At 38.8% G+C, this 22,454-nt stretch overlaps 1 protein-coding gene across 9 annotated transcripts in view; it reads left to right on the forward strand.

Moving 5' to 3' along the window:
* cadps2 (Ca++-dependent secretion activator 2) overlaps positions 1-22,454 on the forward strand; it is a 676,394-nt gene that overhangs the window by 558,111 nt on the left and 95,829 nt on the right. For 6 of the 9 annotated variants that reach the window (XM_059977930.1, XM_059977932.1, XM_059977934.1 and 3 more), the window contains 2 exons: positions 13,646-13,787; positions 16,481-16,600. In XM_059977930.1, the coding sequence (XP_059833913.1) occupies positions 13,646-13,787; positions 16,481-16,600 (262 nt within the window). The remainder of the gene's footprint in view (positions 1-13,645; positions 13,788-16,480; positions 16,601-22,454) is intronic. The other 3 variants (XM_059977937.1, XM_059977931.1, XM_059977938.1) reach the window with 1 other exon arrangement.

A 22,454-nucleotide genomic window follows, 5' to 3' on the forward strand; every position in this document is an offset into this window, starting at 1 on the left:
TTACTTTTGGCTGATGCAGACATGAATGGTTATGGTCACTTCACTATGGACACCATATCTCTTGAGCAGCCAGTCCCCGTGCTCCGCCAGGAGCCTGTGCTTTATAGGCAGTCTGGTTTGTTTGCAAAACTGTCCTTTCAACTTCAGACTGTTTATTGCTTGGAATTTACATTAAGAGCTGAAGGCTACTTCCTAACAAGCTGAGCAAAGAATATCGGTTGGAAGTTTGACTTTGTCATAGACAACTCTGACCCTTTTGAAAGGTTATGCTGGTGTACTCAAAAACTGAGATTAGCAATAAGCCCTCTAAGGCCTGGAAAGTGAATGTCCATCCAAATGGTAATCCTGAAAATACTCAGTGACTGGGCATCTAAAATTGGGTCAGAGATTCCAGAATATATCTTCATCTCATTTACAAATGCTTAAGCACCTATTTTGAGATTTTGATCTCAACTTCTCCTTTTTTCCACCCAGGTTAACAGCTTCTCAGCATCTGTCAAACACTCCCAGAATCTATTGTGTTTATAGAAGTCATCTTAATTCCACAGAATAAATGCCCATTCCAGCCACCCTCTTTCTGAAAGAACAACACTCTCATCCCGGAAATAGTGTGAACATCTATTGCATAGCCTCTCAGGCGAGTGCATCTTTTCTTAAACAAAGAGATCAAAACTGAACGCAGTACTCCAAGATATCAGCAAAGCATGTTTGCTCATATAATTTAACAACCTTGTAAAACTCTCCATACCTTTTCTTCTTCCAACTTTTACTGAACTTGAATGTTAAATTTCTGTTAACTCTTTATACAAACATCCAAAACCTTCCAGATACCAACATTTACCAATATATCTTGTGGAACAACATTCCACTTTACTATTTCCCATTGTTGTACTCTGCTTTCCCAGTCTCTTAATCTGTGCCTGTCTTTTGGCTACCTCCACATTTCTGCTTACTCGTCCATTCTCCTTTGTTTCTCAGCAAACTGATAATTGGTTTATTGGTGTCGCATTTACTGAGGTTCAGAAAAAACCTTTTGTGCAAACATATCCTCCCATACCTATATATACGTTGAACTGATACAAGAACAGAGTGCAGAATGTATAGTTTCAGTTAACAAAGAAATTGCAGTATCAGTAGCCACAGGTCAACGGCCACAGCCAGGTAGATTGAGAGATCAAAAGTTCACCTTTAACATTTTGTAAATGCCCAGTCCCCTCAAAGAAGTCTTTGAAAGAGATGGTAGGTAACAGAGCCAGAACACTATCTCTTCTGCAGCATTCATGCTGGTTACAACACCAAAATGACATGTATTCTTTCAGTTCAGGTTTTCAGTTTTTTAACAATCCGTTGTCCGAGCTTTTAGGCTCCAAGCCCCACGTGGTAAACTCCCCATGTGTGGGGCCTCATTGAATGCCTATGAACCTCAAAATGTATTACAACAATATTATATATATCAGTGATACAGCTGTTGAGGAAACATTCGGGGGAAGGCAGCAGCAGCCGAGTTCATTGCACCATGGGTGGCTCTGCGGCAGAGCTATAGTGATAGGGGATTCAATTGTAAGGGGTATAGATAGGCATTTCTATGGCCACAAACGAGACTCCAGGATGGTATATTGTCTCCCTGGTTCAAGGGTCAAGGATGTCTCTGAGCGGCTGCAGGACATTCTGGAATGGGACGGTGAACAGCCAGTGGTCATGGTGCACATACATACCAACGGTATAGGTAAAAAACGGGATGAGGTCCTACAAGGTGAATTTAGGGAGTTAGGAGATAAACTAAAAAGTAGGACCACAAAGGTAATAATCTCTGGATTACTACCAGTGCCACGTGCTAGTCAGAGTAGAAATAGGAGGATATTTCAGATGAATACATAGCTTGAAAAATGGTGCAAGGGCAGGGATTCAAATTTCTGGGGCATTGGAAACAGTTCTGGGGGAGGTGGGACTGGTATAAACAGGACGGTCTGCACCTGGGCTGGACTGGAACCAATGTCCTAGGGGGAGCGTTTGCCACTGCTGTTCAGGAGGTTTTAAACTAATGTGGCAGGGGGATGGAAACAAGTGCAGAGAGACAGAGGGGTGTAAAATGAGGAAAAGTGGCAGGCAGGCAAATCCAGGGCAAAAAGCAAAAAGGGCCACTTTTCAACATAATTGTATAAGGGCTAAGAGTGTTGTAAAAACAAGCCTGAAGGCTTTGTGTGTCAATGCGAGGAGCATTCGTAACAAGGTGGATGAATTGAATGTGCAGATAGTTATTAATGAATATGATATAGTTGGGATCACAGAGACATGGCTCCAGGGTGACCAAGGATGGGAGCTCAACATCCAGGGATATTCAATATTCAGGAGGGATAGACAGGAAAGAAAAGGAGGTGAGGTAGCATTGCTGGTTAGAAAGGAGATTAACGCAATAGAAAGGAAGGACATTAGCCTGGAGGATGTGGAATCGATATGGGTAGAGCTGCATAACACTAAGGGGCAGAAAACGCTGGTGGGAGTTGTGTACAGGCCACCTAACAGTAGTAGTGAGGTTGGGGATGGCATTAAACAGGAAATTAGAAATGCATGCAAAAAAGGAACAATGGTTATAATGGGTGACTTCAATCTATATATAGTTTGGTGAACCAAATTGGTAAGGGTGCTGAGGAAGAGGACTTCTTGGAATGTATGTGGGATGGTTTTCTGAACCAACAAGTCGAGGAACCAATTAGAGAGCAGGCCATTCTAGATTGGGTATTGAGCAATGAGGAAGGGTTAGTTAGCAATCTTGTCGTGCGAGGCCCCTTGGGTAAGAGTGACCATAATATGGTGGAATTCTTCATTAAGATGGAGAGTGACATAGTTAACTCAGAAACAAAGGTTCTGAACTTAAAGAAGGGTAACTTTGAAGGTATGAGACGTGAACTAGCTAAGATAGACTGGGAAATGGTACTTAAAGGGTTGATGGTAGATATGCAATGGCAAGTATTTAAAGATCGCATGGATGAACTACAACAATTGTTCATCCCAGTTTGGCAAAAGAATAAACCAGGGAAGGTAGTGCACCCGTGGCTGACAAGGGAAATTAGGGATAGAATCAAGTCCAAAGAAGAAACATATAAATTAGCAAAAAAAAGCAGCACACCTGAGGACTGGGAGAAATTCAGAGACCAGCAGAGGAAGACAAAGAGCTTAATTAGGAAAGGGAAAAAAGATTATGAGAGAAAGCTGGCAGGGAACATAAAAACTGACAGTAAAAGCTTTTATAGATACGTGAAAAGAAAAAGATTGGTCAAGACAAATGTAGGTCCTTTACAGTCAGAAACCGGTGAATTGATCATAGGGAACAAAGACATGGCAGACCAATTGAATAACTACTTTGGTTCTGTCTTCACTAAGGAGGACATAAATAATCTTGTGGAAATAGTAAGGGACCGAGGGTCTAGTGAGATGGTGGAACTGAGGGAAATACATGTTAGTAGGGAAGTGGTGTTAGGTAAATTGAAGGGATTAATGGCAGATAAATCCCCAGGGCCAGATGGTCTGCATCCTAGAGTGCTTAAGCAAGTAGCCCAAGAAATAGTGGATGCATTAGTGATAATTTTTCAAAACTCCTTAGATTCTGATTAGTTCCTGAGGATTGGAGGGTGGCTAATGTAAACCCACTTTTTAAAAAAGGAGGGAGAGAGAAACCGGGGAATTATAGACCGGTTAGTCTGACATCGGTGGTGGGGAAAATGCTCGAGTCGGTTATCAAAGATGTGATAACAGCACATTTGGGAAGAGGTGAAATCATCAGACAAAGTCAGCATGGATTTGTGAAAGGAAAATCATGTCTGACAAATCTCATAGAATTTTTTGAAGAAGTAACTAGTAGAGTGGATAGGGGAGAGCCAGTGGATGTGGTATATTTAGATTTTCAAAATGCTTTTGACAAGGTCCTACACACGAGATTAGTGTGCAAACTTAAAGCACACGGTATTGGGGGTATGATAGTGATGTGGATAGGGAATTGGTTGGCAGACAGGAAGCAAAGAGTGGGAGTAAACGGGACCTTTTCAGAATGGCAAGCTGTGACTAGTGGGGTACCGCAAGGCTCAATGCTGGGACCCCAGTTGTTTACAATATATATTAATGATTTAGACGAGGGAATTAAATGCAGCATCTCCAAGTTTGCGGATGACACGAAGCTGGGCGGCGGTGTTAGCTGTGAGGAGGATGCTAAGAGGATGCAGAGTGACTTAGATAGGTTAGGTGAGTGGGCAAATTCATGGCAGATGCAATTTAATGTGGATAAATGTGAGGTTATCTACTTTGGTTGCAAGAACAGGAAAACAGATTATTATCTGAATGGTGGCCGATTAGGAAAAGGGGAGGTGCAATGAGACCTGGGTGTTATTGTACACCAGTCATTGAAGGTGGGCATGCAGGTACAGCAGGCGGTGAAAAAAGCAACTGGTATGTTGGCATTCATAGCAAAAGGATTTGAGTACAGGATCAGGGAGGTTCTACTGCAGTTGTACAAGGCCTTGGTGAGACCGCACCTAGAGTATTGTGTGCAGTTTTGGTCCCCTAATCTGAGGAAAGGCATAGAGGGAGTACAGAGAATGTTCACCAGATTGATTCCTGGGATGGCAGGACTTTCATATGAAGAAAGACTGGATCGACTAGGCTTATACTCACTGGAATTTAGAAGATTGAGGGGGGATCTTATTGAAACGTATAAAATTTTAAAGAGATTGGACAGGCTAGATGCACGAAGGTTGTTTCTGATGTTGGGGAAGTCCAGAATGAGGGGTCACAGTTTAAGGATAAAGGGGAAGCCTTTTAGGACTGAGATGAGGAAAAACTTCTTCACACAGAGAGTGGTGAATCTGTGGAATTCTCTGCCCCAGGAAACAGTTGAGGCCAGTTCATTGGCTATATTTAAGAGGAAGTTAGATATGGCCCTTGTAGCTGAAGGGATCAGGGCGTATGGAGAGAAAGCAGGTACAGGGTTCTGAGTTGGATGATCAGCCATGATCATACTGAATGACGGTGCAGGCTCGAAGAGCCGAAGGGCCTACTCCTGCACCTATTTTCTATGTTTCTATGTTTCTATTCATAATAGAATAAAAGTTTATACTAAGGTAAAAGAAAGTTAAATCAGAATACCTTGGCGTGTAAGTACAATAGGGTCACATCGAGAATCTGTAATTTAATTTGGACCAATCCAGTGTTAAGAACAGGGGTAGAATCATTGACAAGGATATATTCACTAAATATTGGATCAGCCATGATCTTATCAAGTGGCTTAAGAGACGGAGCAGGCTCGAGGGTCTCAGAAACTGACCGTTGCTTTAGATTCATATGTAAATCGGGTTTTCCTCTTAACACTGATGAGCGGGAGAAAATTTCTGTGGCACAGAACCCTGGGACATAAGCAATATCTTGCAGGTTTGGGAAGTATTATTAGTGCAAGCTAACTCACAATAAAAATGAATACTGCACTTGCATGGGAATGCGTTGATGCTCATGTAGTTTGATCCTCTCACAGTTGCTGATTTAAAAGTCTTGGAAAACCTCAGAAGGCCATTGGTTGATTCTGAGCTTTAAAGGCTCCTTGTCACTGCAGCAGATCAGAGACTTGTGGTATATCTATTCTAGAAAACATAGACCATAAGGAAAGTTAATTGAGTGTTCAAATTTCTCTGAGTCAGTAAGTTATTTGAATTGAACTGGTCACGCAAGATCAGGATATGCATATGGTTACCATAGAAGTATAGAACTGGGCTAAATGCTGATGACCTTTGACACATATCATGAGTAACCCATTGCTACAAGTATTAAATTGCACAAATTCATAGTATAAAGAGCAAGTCTGTGATCACCTGAGTTGTTTGATTAAAATTCAGGAATGGAAGGGAATGGGAAACAAATAAGTTTTCCTGGTTATTTTCCTTGTATTTACCTAGACTCTTTGGTAGTAATCATGTCCAGCTGTTGGTGGGAGCGGACTGCAACTGTGCTGGTCCAAGTGATTGGCAGATTTTCTTTTCCTGTCTTTTCATCTGATGTGTACATAAAGCAGCAAGTAAAACAGGAGTACTTTCCAATTCTGAGACAGAAGAAAGACTAGGAAATTTAGTTGGGAATAACCAGTCAACGTTTCAGGCCAAGACATTGACTGTTTATTCCCATCCATACATGCTACCTGACCTGCTGAGCTCCTCCGGCACATTATGTGTATTGCTCTGGATTTTCAGCATCTGCAGTACCGCTTGTGTCCAAGAAAATAAGTTTATCCTGGGTCCTCTTAATTTACACCACAGGAATCCAATGCTGGGCACTGTCTCTTATATCCACTGTCAATTGCTGTCAAACAATTGTTCGTCATCCTGTAATCTTACACCCAAGGAAAACAAGCATATGATTCCAAAAGTCTGGTTTAGAAGAACAATACAGAACAGCTCAGTCTATCACTTGCTTGGATTATTTTCTTCACTAATCTGTTTGCATTTGACTGTTCTATCCTTGATCTCAATAGTCTAGTCTTTCTGCTTGTGGTTATAGCTGCCTTTCAAAGTCTTTCCTTCATGAGCATTTGCTTATATTTTAAAGCCTGGATTACAATAATATGCCACCAGCTATTGTATTCTGTGGCACAAATAGCAACAATAAAGTACATTATTCCACAAGGTTCTTTTAAAATGAAGAGTTTTATAGCTTTATATTTTTATAAATAATATAGCAGAAAATAATGAAACTCAGTTAACAAATGTAAAATGGTGACAGCAAGTATGTAACAAAAATTACAGGTATGCTCCATTGTGATCTTTGCCCATCAATTCACAGCGGCTGGGGTAGAATGGACATGTCTGTAATTTCTGTAAATAGAAACATAGAACTCTATAGTACAATACAGGCCCTTCAGCCCACAAAGCTGTACCAAACATGTCCCTACCTTAGAACTACCTAGGCTTTACCCATAATCCTCTGTTTTTCTAAACTCCATGTAGACATCCAGGAGTCTCTTAAAAGACCCTATCATATCTGCCTCCACCACCGCTGCCGGCAGCCCATTCCACGACCTCACCACTCTCTGTGTAAAACCTTACCCCTGACTTTTCTTCTGTACCTACTCCCAAGCACCTTAAAATTATGCCCTCTCGTGCTAGCCATTTCAGCCCTGGGGAAAAGCCTCTGACTATCCACACGATCAATGCCTCTCATTATCTTGTACACCTCTATCAGGTTACCTCTCATCCTCCATCGCTCCAAGGAGTAAAGGCCGAGTTCACTCAACCTATTCTCAAAAGGCGTGCTCCCCAATCCAGGCAACATCCTTGTAAATCTCTTCTGCACCCTTTCTATGGTTTCCACGTCTTTCCTGTAGTCAGGTAACCAGAACTGAGCACAGTACTCCAAGTGGGGTCTGACCAGGGTCCTATATAGCTGCAACATTACCTATCGGCTCTTAAACTCAATCCCACAATTCATGAAGGCCAGTGCATCGTATGCCTTCTTAACCACAACGTCAACCTGCGCAGCAGTCTTGAGTGTCCTATGGACTCAGACCCCAAGATCCCTCTGATCCTCCACACTGCCAAGAGTCCTACCATTAATGCTATGTTCCGCCATCATACTTGACTTACCAAAATGAACCACCTCATACTTATCTGCGTTAAATCTTGACATTTAACAAAAAATTAAATCATTCTGACTGGTAGAAAATATTGTGCTCATCTAATGCAGTTTACGAGACCAGCTGCTTCAGCTTGCATTCCTAATATTCACCTTTCTGTGATTCTCAGAGTTGATTGGAAATAAGTGAACAGATTTTGGTCTATCTATATGATATTGTTGAGATTCTGAAGCAAATCCACCCTTTATATTCAAATAGTTATCATCATGTTACTCTTGGAGAATAGTTGTAACTATAATTGGAGAATTTCCAGGTACACTGATGTGATGCTCTCGCAGTGCAACATACATTCATAGAGAAATAGAAAGGCACAGCCCAGAAACAGACCTTTGGCCCATTTAGTCCATGCCAAAACCATTTAAACTGCCTACTGCCATTGACCTTAACTGGGGCCAAAGACCATCATACCCTTCCCTTCCATGTACCTACACTCCAGCTTTGAAATCGAACTCACATGCACCACTTCCTTTGGCAGCTTGTTCCATACTTTCGCAACCCTCTGAATGAATAAGTTTCACCTCACGTTCCCCTTAAGCTTCTCACCATTCATTCTCAACCCTGGTTGTAGTCCCACCCAACCTCAGTGGAAAAAGCCTGCTTGCATTTATCCTGTCTATACCCCTCATAATTTTATATACTTCTATCAAACCTCCTCTCTCTCCTCTCAATATTCTACATTCCAAGGAGTAAAGTCCTAACCTATTCAATCTTTCCTTATAACTCAGGTCCTCCAGACCTGGCAACATCTTTGAAATAATTTCTTTGTACTCTTTCAATTTTATTTACATCTTTCCTATAGGTAGGTAATCAACACTGCATGCAATACTCCTAATTAGGCCTCACCAACGTCTTTTACAACTCCTTATTCATGTTTGGGATGGGTCTCTGAATGAACTCTGGGATGTTTCACCCTGAGCACTACTGCTCAACACTTCATCCAAATGGGCAGGTTACCTGGTACTTAAGATGATCACAAAGATCAGTTCAGCGACCTCATTTTCTGCAATAGGTGGAGAAAAGCACCATCCATCCTCCCATGAAATGATCACTGGAAACTAGAAAGACATGGCACATAGGGCACCTTGAAGGAAAAGGCACCTTGCAAGCACAGTTTCTATTTGACTTAACTTTTGGCTTGATTGCAAATGTGGAATGCTATTCATTCAAAAAAATGACAAAATAGTACCTGGCTCTCTTTGCATTCATGGTTCATCAAACCAGTACATTCATAGTTCTTCTAGCCAATACATTCATAGTACTATAATGTCAATTTATTCATTGTGCTATTAAGTCAGTATATTCTTATTACAAAGCACCAATGCCACTCTCGTGGCTTTTTTGAACAATATACCCTCTGTGCACAGTGGTTTCAGGACTCCAGATTGCAATACTTCCCCACAAGGCCTCTGTTTATTTCCAAATGCCTTCTGGGGAAAGTCTGGCATTTGTTACATACAGGGGCATTTTTTCACTATCTTACCACATAGAAGATGCATTTTTAGCAGATGTGAATTCTAGTGAGCAAAATTTAGACCCATGGACTCCATTGAACAAGGAACTTTGTATATGCCAATACTACAGTAAGATGTTGCATTATTAATTTCTAAATTTGCTGTAGATTCAATGTGATTTAAATGAGGCCCAAATTAACACCTGAAAAAATTACTTGCATTTCTAAATGATGCTTCACTGAGGTACCAGATGAGAATAGAAAAGTTCTGAAAGCTAGCCAGAAACAAGTCTAAAAGGTAGACTTGTAAGAAGGATATCTCAGTGGAATATTCAGGAAAATAATTCAAGAAATGGGTTTGGACTATGAAAGGCTCTATGTTGGGTGCAGAAGTGGAGAGACATGATTTGAGGAAGTACATAGTAGGATGGCGTGTACTGTAATTCCATCATGCATCAGAGCAATATATTCTGTGCCCTGCTATTCTATCCAAAGTGGATAGTCCATGCTGTACCTTGTCTGTTCCAAAGTTAAAAAGGTGTTGAATGGAGTGATGAGCAGAGCACAGAGTCAAGCTGCAGGGAAGGCAGGAGATGCAGTGGAATGCATGTCTTGTCTGTCTGACTGATATGGAATGAAGTAGTTCTGAATGATTTGCACCACCTTTGCCAGGCCTGATGTGGAAAGGTAGCAATGAGTGTAGAGGACTGAAGTAGAACATTGGGCTTGCATGATGTGATATGGAATGGTAGGGCACTGGAGTCCAGCACTGAATGGTAAGGGTACAAGTGCATACATCAGATTGGAATTGGATGTAGAGTTGTAGAATTGGGTGTCGAATAATTGTCCAATGAAGCAATGGAGGGACTTGTAAGTGAAGACAAAAAATTTTGAATTTATTGTGTTGCTCTTTGGTGATCTAAATTTATCACATCTTCATCACTCACATAGAAATTCTACTCAGTTGTTGTAACATTTGGCGCTGTCTAACAAGTATGTAGTTCTTCATCTATCATAGAACATAGAATAGTACAGCACAGTACAGGCCCTTCAGCCCACAATGTTGTGTCGACCCTTAAACCCTGCCTCCCATATAACCCCCCACCTTAAATTCCTCCATATACCTGTCTAGTAGTCTCTTAAATTTCACTAGTGTATCAGCCTCCACCACTGACTCAGGCAGTGCATTCTGTGCACCAACCACTCTCTGAGTGAAAAACCTTCCTCTAATATCCCCCTTGAACTTCCAACCCTTACCTTAAATCCATGTCCTCTTGTATTGAGCAGTGGTGCCCTGGGGAAGAGGTGCTGGCTGTCCACTCCATCTATTCCTCTTAATATCTTGTATACTAATGATATACTTGTATATCTTGGTACATATTTGGTCACTTGCCCATTGCAGTTATTGTAACAGGCAGAGAAATGAAATATAAAATCATTTGCCAAATGTCATTCAAAAATACTTAATGGATAGATATCCAATTAGATTATACATGTGTTGTGACTATATATAGATACACAGCTAAGCACCCAGCAAGTTGGCAACGTTTGATCATGACAATAAGCCCTGGTCTCAAGGACAGGCAATAATGTTATTGAATATGAATACAATCTGCTGTAAGGATGAAGAAACCTGTTATGATTTTGGTAATTTGGGAAGTTATTGGCTGCAGCTTTCCACCTTAAACTCAGTTGACAGCCTGTCCCCTGCTAACCAAGTGTACTAGTGGAAGTGATCACTGAATCAAAGAGGTGATTAGCACATGCACCTTTAAGGCTGTGCACAAAGTCGCTGGTTAGTTTTCAACTGCCTGAAGTTCAACTCCACGCCCTGCCTTAATACGCTATCAGGGAAACAGAGGGGGTGACTGATACCACAGCATTTAATTCAGTCAGATCACATTAGAAATTGGACTCCATGCTTGCCTTCACGTAGCAGAAGTAACATCTGTGTGGAAAATAATGTGTGCCTACTCTGCAGAAGAACTTGTTTTGCCCGGTCTTAAGGGATGTGATAAGTAGTTAGAGCAACTGTGAAGGCGGTGCAGCAGTCACTATGTCTCAGTGGGTGGCAATGGCAACAGTAATGACAGTGATGCTTGCTGAAACACACAAAGCACATACAGTGTGCTTTTGTAGAAGCAGCCTTGTTTTTATAACAATGAAGTGGTGTGCTTTTGCTGCCAGTGCATTTAGAAATGGAAAATAACACCTGAGGAAATTCAAAGACTGTGTATTTTACCTTTTGTATTGCCACATTTCTCTAACCTTCACAGCCTCTTCACTTGTTTGTGAGGTTTATTAGAATTTATGAATCAGAATCTTGTTTAAGTTAATGAAAACTTTGTTTGGCATGAATTAATTGACAGAGCAATAATGAAAGAAAATTATCATAGTATAATTATTAAAATAGCCTTATTAATGCAGTTTCTGTATTTAAAGAAAAAGATTTGTTTCTTTTTAATCCATTTAAAATTAAGTCATCTAGCTTCTTTCAATCCTTATTATTTTTAATAATCTAAGGCAGATAGCCACTAATGAGTATAACTTAATATATGTGATGAACTAAGAGTTTTTGTGATTTTTATTTTGATATATTTCACATCTTAGCAAAGTGTGAATTATTTAAATGAATTTCGGAACTGATTCAATTGCGCTAATCACAAACCTCATGCCTAATGTTTTGACAGCATTTATTTCCAATATCCTCTAAAAAAGTATCACTTTCTAATTTCATTTATTTTTAGTCTGAATTTAATTAATTTAATTTTTCTCTCATCCTTGTCTCATCAAGGAAATTGCATCTCTCCCTATCAAATCTTGTGACTAAAGAACTCAAACAGGTCATTCCTCAGCATTTTAAACTGAAATTGAGTAAAAGCCACGTGTCTGCAGATTGTCCTTTCAGTTTTAGCTCAGCTTTAATTCTCGTGAATCAACTTATACTCCTGCCAATCCTATGGCCCAATAGACAAAATTGCAAGAAAGTGCCTTAATTTTTGCATTGTTTCATATATATCCCTCCAAAAATTCGATGAAAAATACCCTTTTGTGAAAATTCGTACTTGCCTAGTAGAACTAAAGACAGAGTTGAGTGTAATATGCTCAATCTCCAAAACTGAAGTTAATAGAAAGAATTGTATAGGGTGGATATAATATACTGACATTGTTCTGTAGAGCTACCACGCAGGGATATTTTTATATGCAATTATTTCTAATAATGAGTTGGGTCATTATGTTAGACTCGCTTGGCAGGAGGAAGTAAATCTGTAGAAACAGCACTTTGAGTAAGTGAACCTAAATGTACAATCTAACCAAGAAAGGAGTTAAATTATCTATTAGCCTTGAAAGAAAGACAAAGCATTAAAATATATATACAAAAAGAGGGGAGTAAATGAAAAGATTGTTTCCTGTTTCTTGCAAGAGAAGTAGAAATTGCAATGGTTGTTGGATGCCTAGAGTCAGCACAAGTACAGTATTTATGTTCGGGACAGTGTAATAAACATCAGTGTCAAGGCAACCAAATGACAATTTTGATGTTAAAGAATGAAATAATATGGAGCAATAAAATGATGTAAAAGTCTGAAGATTCCTGATAGCAACTGTATAGGTGTTTAAATGATTATCTTAAATTTCTTTCTCAACCATCCCCACGAAGTTGCCAACTAACGTGTTCTCTACCAGTGAAGCAAAAAGCAGAACTTGCTGCAAACAGATTAGCTTATATTGAATTGTATGGAATTTGCAGTGTAGGAATTCAGTGGATTTTTGCTCTGTGTTCTACAGCTGCCTCTACCTATTTCACTTTCTTTATGTCATCTGTCTGACTCCTTATCTGCTTTTCTCCTGTTGCAGATGTTTTCATATTCATTTTTCATCTTGACTACAGGGTAACGTCTCTTTTCACTCCTCAGAATGGGTATGCTTCTCCCCTCCCCCACCTTATTATTTATCCATTTTTTCAGTTGATTGCTTCTGATAACTTTCTTCCTCATGCCTTCAAATAGCTCTGCAGGTTAGAGCCATGTCATCCCTTTTCTCAGTTCACAGAATTAATACTTTTTTTTTTGAAGAGAAATATGTGAAGCTCCAAATGCGAAGCTCCAAATGCTTGGATGTGGAACCCTTGAACTCTTAATCAACTGTCAATTCTAGTGCAACCGTTTTAGAAACAGGCTGTAACAAAAGTAATCTGTTGTGAATTTTCTGCTCTATTGAAGTAGCACCATTGCAGAACTCTCACAAAAAATCATTGGATTTTGAGCTCAGTTTATATTAACTATTGGCACAATAATGGCATCAATTGCACTTGTTTGTCTCAAAAATATTTCAACTCCAGCAGTTTTCACATTTCCATTCCAAGTATAATTAGGCTGCCATATTTTCCTTATGATTGCCAGTAGAAATATGCTGCTTCTGCAATTGCGTTTATTTAAAATCTTTATTTTCCATTGCACCCTGGAATGAATAATTGTGTCTGTATCTTTATTAAATCAGCAATGTAATTAATTAAATGTTTTTTTCCAAAGCTCATTTATGCAATGGGAAATACCACAAGCATTTGCAAGAATTATTTGTTCCTTTGGTGATTCGTTACATTGACCTGATGGAGTCAGCAATTGCTCAATCCATTCATAAAAGCTTTGAACAAGAAACATGGCAACCTGTGAAGTAAGTCCCCAGGAGGTGTTTCTACTCAATTTTCCTTCCTTTAATGTGGGTTCAAAACTAGATTTAAGATTAAAAGTTCGTATGTTGTGCCAGGTTAAAAGCTGGGTCTGTAATCATCATCATTACGAGTTTGCAGGTAGGATATGTGCATTACGTGGGGATTTTTGTTAGAGGAATCCCAAATGATCCAATGATGAGTTTTCAAAAACGATAAGAACACAAGTGACTGGAATTGCAATTACTGCTTAAATGCATCATTTTATGTTTTAAATTCTGTTCTTCAGTATTAAGACAGAAAAGATAACAAAGCCAGAATATAGAATTGCTAACATTTCCTTGTAGTTTTATAAGTACCATTTTAAAGACTGTTAAGTGTAATTTCATAATTTTTGAATATTGTTTCATTATGTATTAATTATAAAATATCAAGGTCCCCAATTGTCTCTCCAATGATATTGCCACAGATTAATGTTGTCCTATATTTATGTAAAACATCCCCTTGTAAAACCAAATTGTTTAGTGGAGCAGTTCACACAGTGAGGCAGCTAGTAACTTCATTTTAACAATCTAAATCAAATAATTGAAAAGGTAGCTATCAGAATTTTTTTGTAGAATATGCTGCCTTTTTAACTTTAAAGTTCATAATTTCCATAGTACTGTTTCATTTCTTGTACATTATATGAAATGCAAATAGATTATAACAGGAATAAATGGGGGCGGGGGGAGGGTTAGATACTGCTTCTTTGTCAGGATTATAATTAATAGCTCATGGGTCAATGTAATATACCGAAATGTTGGCAGGCAAATATATTACCTCTATATGTTGCTGTGCTTTCCTGAATATACATTAGAACTATGTTGCTTTGAAAGTGCAATGTGTAGTACTTAACACATTCATTTAAAGTAAATTGATACCTATGTGGAAGAAACAGGATGACATTTAATATGAAACTTACAACAAGCAGATTCAACAGCAAAACCTCATTGAATCCATTGAGTTGATTTTTCCAATTATGTTTGGCACAACCAATTACCAAAGGGTGAAATGTAAGTATTTTAAATCCAGTCAGAATTTGCCTCAATTGGTATAATTCTTGCCAATTGCTAAAATTCTGAGTTCAAGTCAGCTGTAGTTTGCAAGTTTCCAATCTTAATTGATAATTTAATCACTGAAAATATACTGTGTTGACTAAAATGCTAATTTTGGGATGGCATTTAAACATTGCTTGTGTCTTCAAATTGATGCCAAACACTCCAGGGCACAGCTCAGAGAGAAAAGAATTAAATCTTTATCAAAAATAGAGTTACCATCCATGTACCAGGCCCATATAGCACATAACATGGTAGCTGAAATGTTTAAATTCTAATAATCAAACTAAATCTGAAATATTTAACAATTAAATCAGTGTCCATGAAATGTACAGATTTTTCTAAAATCCAGTCTGATTACCAAAGCCCTTCTGCGAAAGCAGTTTGCCATTGTCACCTGATCTGGCCTGTACATGACTCCAAAGGCAGCAATATGGTTGACTCCTCAGTTAAAATTTAGGAACAAGCAATAAATGCTGGCCTTAAATGTAACTTCCCCATCCAGTCAATTAATTTAAAAATATGTATTTTTCAAAAGGGATCATCAGCATGTACTCTGAATTAATTTAAGTTTATGGACTACCTTATATTAACACTTGTCAGCCTTATTTGTTTTATCAGCTTTAAGTTTTCTTTCTTATCCTTTTGTGGGTTGAGGATGTCACAGGTGAGATTATCGCTATTTTGCCTTGGCCCACTTTCCCTCTATGTGTTTTAATATTGCTGTTTTTGAAACAAGCTAAGGCATTTCAGAGGTCAAGGTGGAGTCTCTCTCTCTCACACACACACACACACACACACACACACACACACACACCTTGTGTGCAGGCATTTCTTTCCATTTCCATTCTACGCAGCTTCCACCTTATTTCAAACCTATCCCCCTGGTTCCAGCCAGGGATGCATCTTCCCTGCATCCAGCCTGTCAGACTCCTTGAGAATTTTACTGAGCTTAATGAGTTTTAGTAACATCATCTCTTATCTTTCTAAACACCAGACAATATCAGCCCATTCTACTTAATCTCTTCTCAAATAGTAAACCTACCATTCTGGGAGCTAGTCTGCTAGATCTTCACTGCAATCCCTCAATGCAAGTGTACGTTTTTACTAAAAGGGATCAAAACCCACCAAGTTCATAATTATTTTGTTACCTCATTTATAAGATAGACTATTAGTGTTCCTCTCCTAGGGACATTAGTAAACTCATTGGACTTTAAACAATCTTGTAGATCATGGTGATCTTTAGCGTGGCTAGCAGTTTTGCAGCTTTCAGATTGCTAATCGTCAGCTCTAGTATGCAATTTCATAATTTATACTACACCATTTGTCTTAACTAGGAGGTACTATAGTAACTTAAACGTTATGATAAGAGCTTTCCCCTCTCTTATATGGTGATGTCTTCTGATAATTGACTTTTCTTTTTCAAATATTCTAACCAAAATATAAATTCAAAAAAAAATTAATTATTGTGAGTCACTTTATCACAAAGAAGCAGCTAGCTGGTTTCTTGAGCCAGGGAACATCCATTTAATAGCATTAAATGAACGTCATTTTTACTTAATTCTTACAATATGATTTCTCTGATGTTGTCCTTTCTCCCACAGGAACCTCACCAATAATCTTGTTAGCGTGAGCCTACCAAAAGTCCCAAGTCTGCCTCTTAATCTTCCGCAAATGCCTAGTTTCTCTCCCTCATCTTGGATGGCTTCTTTATATGATTCCACGTGTGTATTCTGTAGAATTGGGTAGCTTCTTGCTTGTGAACTTTGCATTTTGTGTACTCTTGCTGTTGTGTCTCGTGTGCATGGTTGGTTGCAGGTATGAAGCAAGCTATTATGTTTTAGATAGTACTCCAGCTCCTGTGCATTGCATGTAAATGGAGGATTACTTATTGTTTATTGAAGATTCTGTGCATGTAAATGCTACTGGGAGTAGAAGCAAAGGAAATGAAACTGTTCTCCATTTTATTACTGAATTGCAATGCTTCATTATCCAGTTATTGATATTAATGTGGAAAGTACACATTGAAGGACAAAACTGATTTCCACTATGCAGGTATTTACTTGACATATCTACCCTATGTGTCATCGCAAAATGACACCTTAGAATTGTTTAAACTAGATTCAAATGCTCCATTTTTTTTCATCAGTGACACTTAGTTTAGCAAAAAGTAATAAGCCATGATAAAATATTGATCTTTTTCAGAGTGTGTTACCAATAAGGGGATTCTTTTTTTCTTATTCTGAAATTGACAAAAAAAATTGGTTTGCTGATGATGTACGTGAAGCTCAAAGCTCTCTCAGCATCAGAGCTCATTTTTTCAGTAAGCTGCAGCTGCCAAACAGGGTCATAGAAGCAGCTTATTGGTCTGTTGGGATAAAGATCCTGTCAACATTTAAGACCTGCTATGGGGAAACAGATACAGGAGTTGGGGGGCAGTGATGTGCAAGAGGGTGACAGCAAGCTATAATCTTTTGCAGAATACAAGGAGAAACTCCTTGCCCTACAAAATGTATTTACAGTGGATTCCGATCATTTGCCACATAATGGAACCAACACATTTTGGCCCAATTAAGCGATTGCCCCAATTAGCCGAAGTTTTAAGGAAATAATTAAAAAGATATAAAAAAAGATAAACTACTATTTATCTGTGTATTTAAATGAAATACAGAACAAATTAGAGCACTACCAAAACTCCCCCAGAACCACAAAACTGTATATTAGATCCTAATAGTTAACAATGGAGGAATTAATCCTGTGTACACTGTCCTGTGCATTTGATTGACTGTAAATGAACAAAATCAGTGCAGACACCTGATGCAGATAATGGATTTCCTTCAAAGGCTTTCAACAACTACATCCTCCAAATCCTCATTGTCCTTGGAAAATTCATGATGATTGTCAAATACTTCAAATTCTCTGTAGTTGCTAACTTGTTGAAGTAGAGAAATTGTTTCATTTTCACTCCCAGCCAATCCTGGAATCTCCAAGCCTGAATTCTTGAAACCACAATGAGCAAAACAGTGAGTTTTAAATTGTCTTACTACTTGCTACTCGTAACTATCAGCGACAAAAATCACTGCTTTTTGAATACAAACACACACAACAGATGCTAATTAAAAACTTCACTCTATGCATAGTGCAGTATCTAATGGCCACACAATGTGTGACATGAGCTAGAAAGTGTCAGCTACAGTCTCTTGTCCCAATTATGTGCCACAGTGTCCCAAATAAATGAACAGAATCCAGCTATTTTCTCAATTTGTTATTTGTTCTCTTAGATTTGTCTCAAATAAGTGGCTGCCCCAATTAACTGACAGCCCAATTAACTGGAATCCACTGTACTTTATAAGCAAATAAAATGCTAATCCATCAAAGTCTCTGAATGCCTTGGGAAATGAGGAAACTGCAGGAGCCACACAGGTCAATTTTCCTATTCCCTCACCCTCCTTCTTGAGTTGATTCTGGTAGCCACTGACTTCACAGTTGAAAAGCTAGCAGCAAGTGTTTTTTTTATATGTAGAATGTCTTTAATCTAGTGGATATTCCGATTGTGATTAGTTTTGTTGTGGCTGAGTAGAAGAAAGAACAAATGACTGCCCTTACTTTGATACACAGTAATTTCTGAACAGATGAAAGCATACTTTTTCCTGTTCCAGTTGAGTAAGCTATGTGAAGCAACAATGAGGTTCAGGTGAAAGGCATGGACATTGAAACAGAATTAGGCCATTTGGCTCTTTGAGTCTGCTCTGCCATTCAATCATGGCTGATTTATTTTTCCTCTCAAACCTATTTGCCTGCCATTCCCCCCTCACTCCTATAACCTGTGACTCTCTCACTAATCAAGAACCTGTCAAGCTCTGCTCCAAATACACCCAATGGCTTGGCCTCCACAGCCATCTGTGGCAATGATTTCAACAGATTCACCACCCTCTGGCTAAAGAAATTGCTTCTCATCTCTGTTCTAAAGAGATATCCTTCTATCCTGAGGTTGTGCCCTCACCTGCTATTGGAACTATCCTGTCCAGGTCCACTCTGTCTTTCAATATTTGGTAGATTTCAATAAGATCCAACCTCATTCTTCTAAGTTCCAGTAAGTACAGGACTAGAGCCGCCAAACACTGCTGATACATTAACCCTTTCAATCTTGGGATTATTCTCATAAACCTCCCATGACGCTCTTCAGTGCCAGCACACTCTTTCTTAGATATCAAGCCCAAATCAAGGGAGATGGGTGATTAGCAGCAAAGTATTGTTTTAGATCAATATTCAGGGACCTCAATCCAAGACCAGTTTAAATCAACAGTTAGAGCATTATATGTCTTATTTCCCTTCTGTTTTCCAACTCTACAACAGTCATCAGCTTAACTCATTAGTTAATTTTACTAGTTCATTAGTTAATTTCACTGGTTCATAAACTTATTTGAATTTTTTAGCAAAATTGTACAAAACAACATATGAATCATTAGCTTTACACCTTTGATCCTTCTCTGCTGTTCATTAAGATCATATCTGATCTATCTAAACATAATTTTCCTGCACTATCCTACTTTCCTTGATTCCCTTAATTTGCAAAAATATATCAATCTAAATTTCGCATGAACACAATGAGCACTCACAGCCCACTGGACTTGAAAACACCAAATATCCACAACCTTCCAAGTAAAGAAACTACTCTTCACTCAGTCCAAACCAGCCTGCCCCCATAATGTGAGACCATGTCCTAAGTGCTTGATTTCTCAGCCAGAGGAAACATCTTCAATCTAGCTTCCAAGCCCTTTAAGCATTTTACATGTATTATTTAATGAGACCTCACCTCAAATGGCAGACTCACCATGCTTGAAATCACTCTAGTGAATGTTTGCAGCACTCTTTCAATGGCAAGCTCTTAAGCAGTTAGCCAAAACTGAATGAAATGTACCAGGTGTTGTCTCAACAAGTCACCATACAATTGCAATAAGAGTTCCTTACTCCTGTATTCAAATCCTGCCATAATGAAGTTTAATGTACCATTTACTGTCCTTCCTGCTTGCTATATCTGTATGTTGGCTTTCAACCACTTGGGCACAAGCACACCTAGGTCCTTCTGAACATCAGTGCCATCCAATGTCTCACCATTTCATTAATACTTAGCTCTTTTGTGCACACCAATGTGGATAAGGACTCAATCCAAATCATGTTCATCTACGATGTTCTTGCCCAGTTAATCAGCTTATGCATATTTCCTAGAAGCCTCTTTATATACTCACAATCCACTGTAATGAACACAGAAAACCTGGAAATATAATTATCTGTCATCTCAGCCAGATCATTGATCTAGATTGTGAAAAGCTGAGGCCCAAGCACCAACCCCTCTGCAAACCTGAGAACATTCTATTTATCCACACTCTTCCCTTTTGATCTGACTTTCAGTTCGCATTCCATGGCAGTAAAATTCCTTGTGCTCTAACCTTGTTGACCAACCTTGTGTGCGGGAGCATATCAAATGACTTCTGAAAAAGCAATACATCCCACCTGCAGTACCCTGCTTTTCACAACCTGCCAAGCCGAGCACAATCCGTGCTTTCTACTCTCTGCTTTCTGTATGATATCTAATTCCCAATCTATGTCGTTGTATTCCCTCTAATTCCAGTTTATCCTGCTGTATTCCGTAGTCAGAAGGGCACAGTACATCTTGCAACTAGTGGCCGAAGTGTGATGGCAGGAGCTCCTATCTGACCCTGTGCCTGCTACCAATTACCTGGATATCAGCCAAGGTTGCTCTTCAGAGCACAGGAGAGGTCACTTGAGACAATCAAATTAGGAACATAATTCAAACAAAAACCAATAACAGTGAAAATTTAAAGATGACCGATGAAGAATGTGAACCAGGAGTATTCAAAGAATATATTTAAAGGAGAAAGTGAATAAGACTTTAAAGACTACAAATGGAAAGAGAACACAGAAAATGTATCTAGATAGATGAACTGCACAGGGAATTGTGTTTGATAAGTGATGTTACTGTTTTACACACTGCATATCTGATGCAGAGAAACATGACAGTTTTGCTAATGGCCAATTAATAGTGCCAACCACATGTAGTGTATCTATATTGAGACAGTCTGCAAGAAAAAGTACATTATGAAGTTGTACATATTGATGCATAAAAGACTGAAAATGATGAGTGTGCCCTCTTTGGACTGATCTACATATGCAGTGCTGACTTTGCATGTTGCTTCCAGTTCAAACACAAGCCCCAACCAGCCTAACAAATTACTTCTCACTATACCTTTCCAACAGTTTTGAAAACAAATTCTGTTTTTTTGTTCACATTTTATTTTTAATTGAATAAAATTGAGCCAAAAGTTTTCAACTCATTTGGCTGATGTTCAAAATTTGCTCTGAAAATATTGCATTAGAGTGGTGAAGAATTTTTGTTGAGGTGAAGAGAACAGGGTGGAATGAAAAGATCAGTAATTTCACGGTATTTAAGAAGTAGGTAATCTGTGAGCTGGAAGAATCATTATTTTGGCTCGATGCCTTTCTGTACAGATGTTTGATATAATTGCAAGGAGGAATTTAGTTGTTGCAAACACTTCCTGTACAGTTGATAACTAATCAAAACTGTGGATGGCTTGCAATTAGAAGATGCTATCTCTCACAGCCAGCAGCATGCATAATGCAATAGTTTGAAACAACTTGACGGCCTGTTCACTGGTTTGCTGGCTTGAGTTCTGTAGACCAGACTCTAAACCCAACAACATTAAAGAGATTCAAAACCAAAGTACCACAGAGGCTGGAAACATTAAAGGGGCAATTCTTAATGAATTCACAAATCAAGATGTTGAAATGATTAGATCCAAATGTTATATTGAGTGACAGGGTTAACTTACCAAAGTTCACTTGGTATCTATATAGTCGAGGCTGCCAATCACCTGCTGTCACACGATATCTGTAGTGTCTGCCAGGTAGGACTATCAAGTATCCTTCTTTCACCATGAAGAACATGATTCTGAATGTGTGTGCATATGTTTGGTATGTGTCTTTTGTCTTCTTTGCACGCTGTCTTTGCAAGGAAATTGATTGCTTCATATTTCCTTACGCAAATCTGGATCTGTGTGGTTAGCATTTGTATTTTGCTGATCCCCTTCTGAATAGGTTTCAGTTCATTTTAGGAGATTTAGGTTTCCATTGTTTTCACAATGAACATTGGTGTATAAGCCTACTAAAGTTGGGCAAACTCTTAATATGTTTGTCAACACAAAGACTGAATACTGACATGAGGGACAAAGAGCTAATTAAATATGAGGGTAAAAACTTAATGCTCTAATTAGTTCACAAATCCCTGTTCCAGAATAGAACCCATGTGTGTTCTTTGCCTGTAGCCATTTCCCATGTATAGGTAAATTGACTCAAACCTTTTAAAATGTTACAGAGGGCTACATTTAAAATTTTACATTTTTAGAATGTAAAACAGTACCTGCACAATCATAGCTTGCTTGCTGATCTGTTTCTCAGTTGTGTTGGGATCAGTGAATTTGTAAGCAAAAGTTCATTGACAAAACACCCTTTAATGTGAGCTGATCATCATTAGGAAAT

Source organism: Hypanus sabinus, chromosome 8, assembly GCF_030144855.1.
Source record: "Hypanus sabinus isolate sHypSab1 chromosome 8, sHypSab1.hap1, whole genome shotgun sequence".
Lineage (NCBI taxonomy): Eukaryota > Metazoa > Chordata > Chondrichthyes > Myliobatiformes > Dasyatidae > Hypanus > Hypanus sabinus.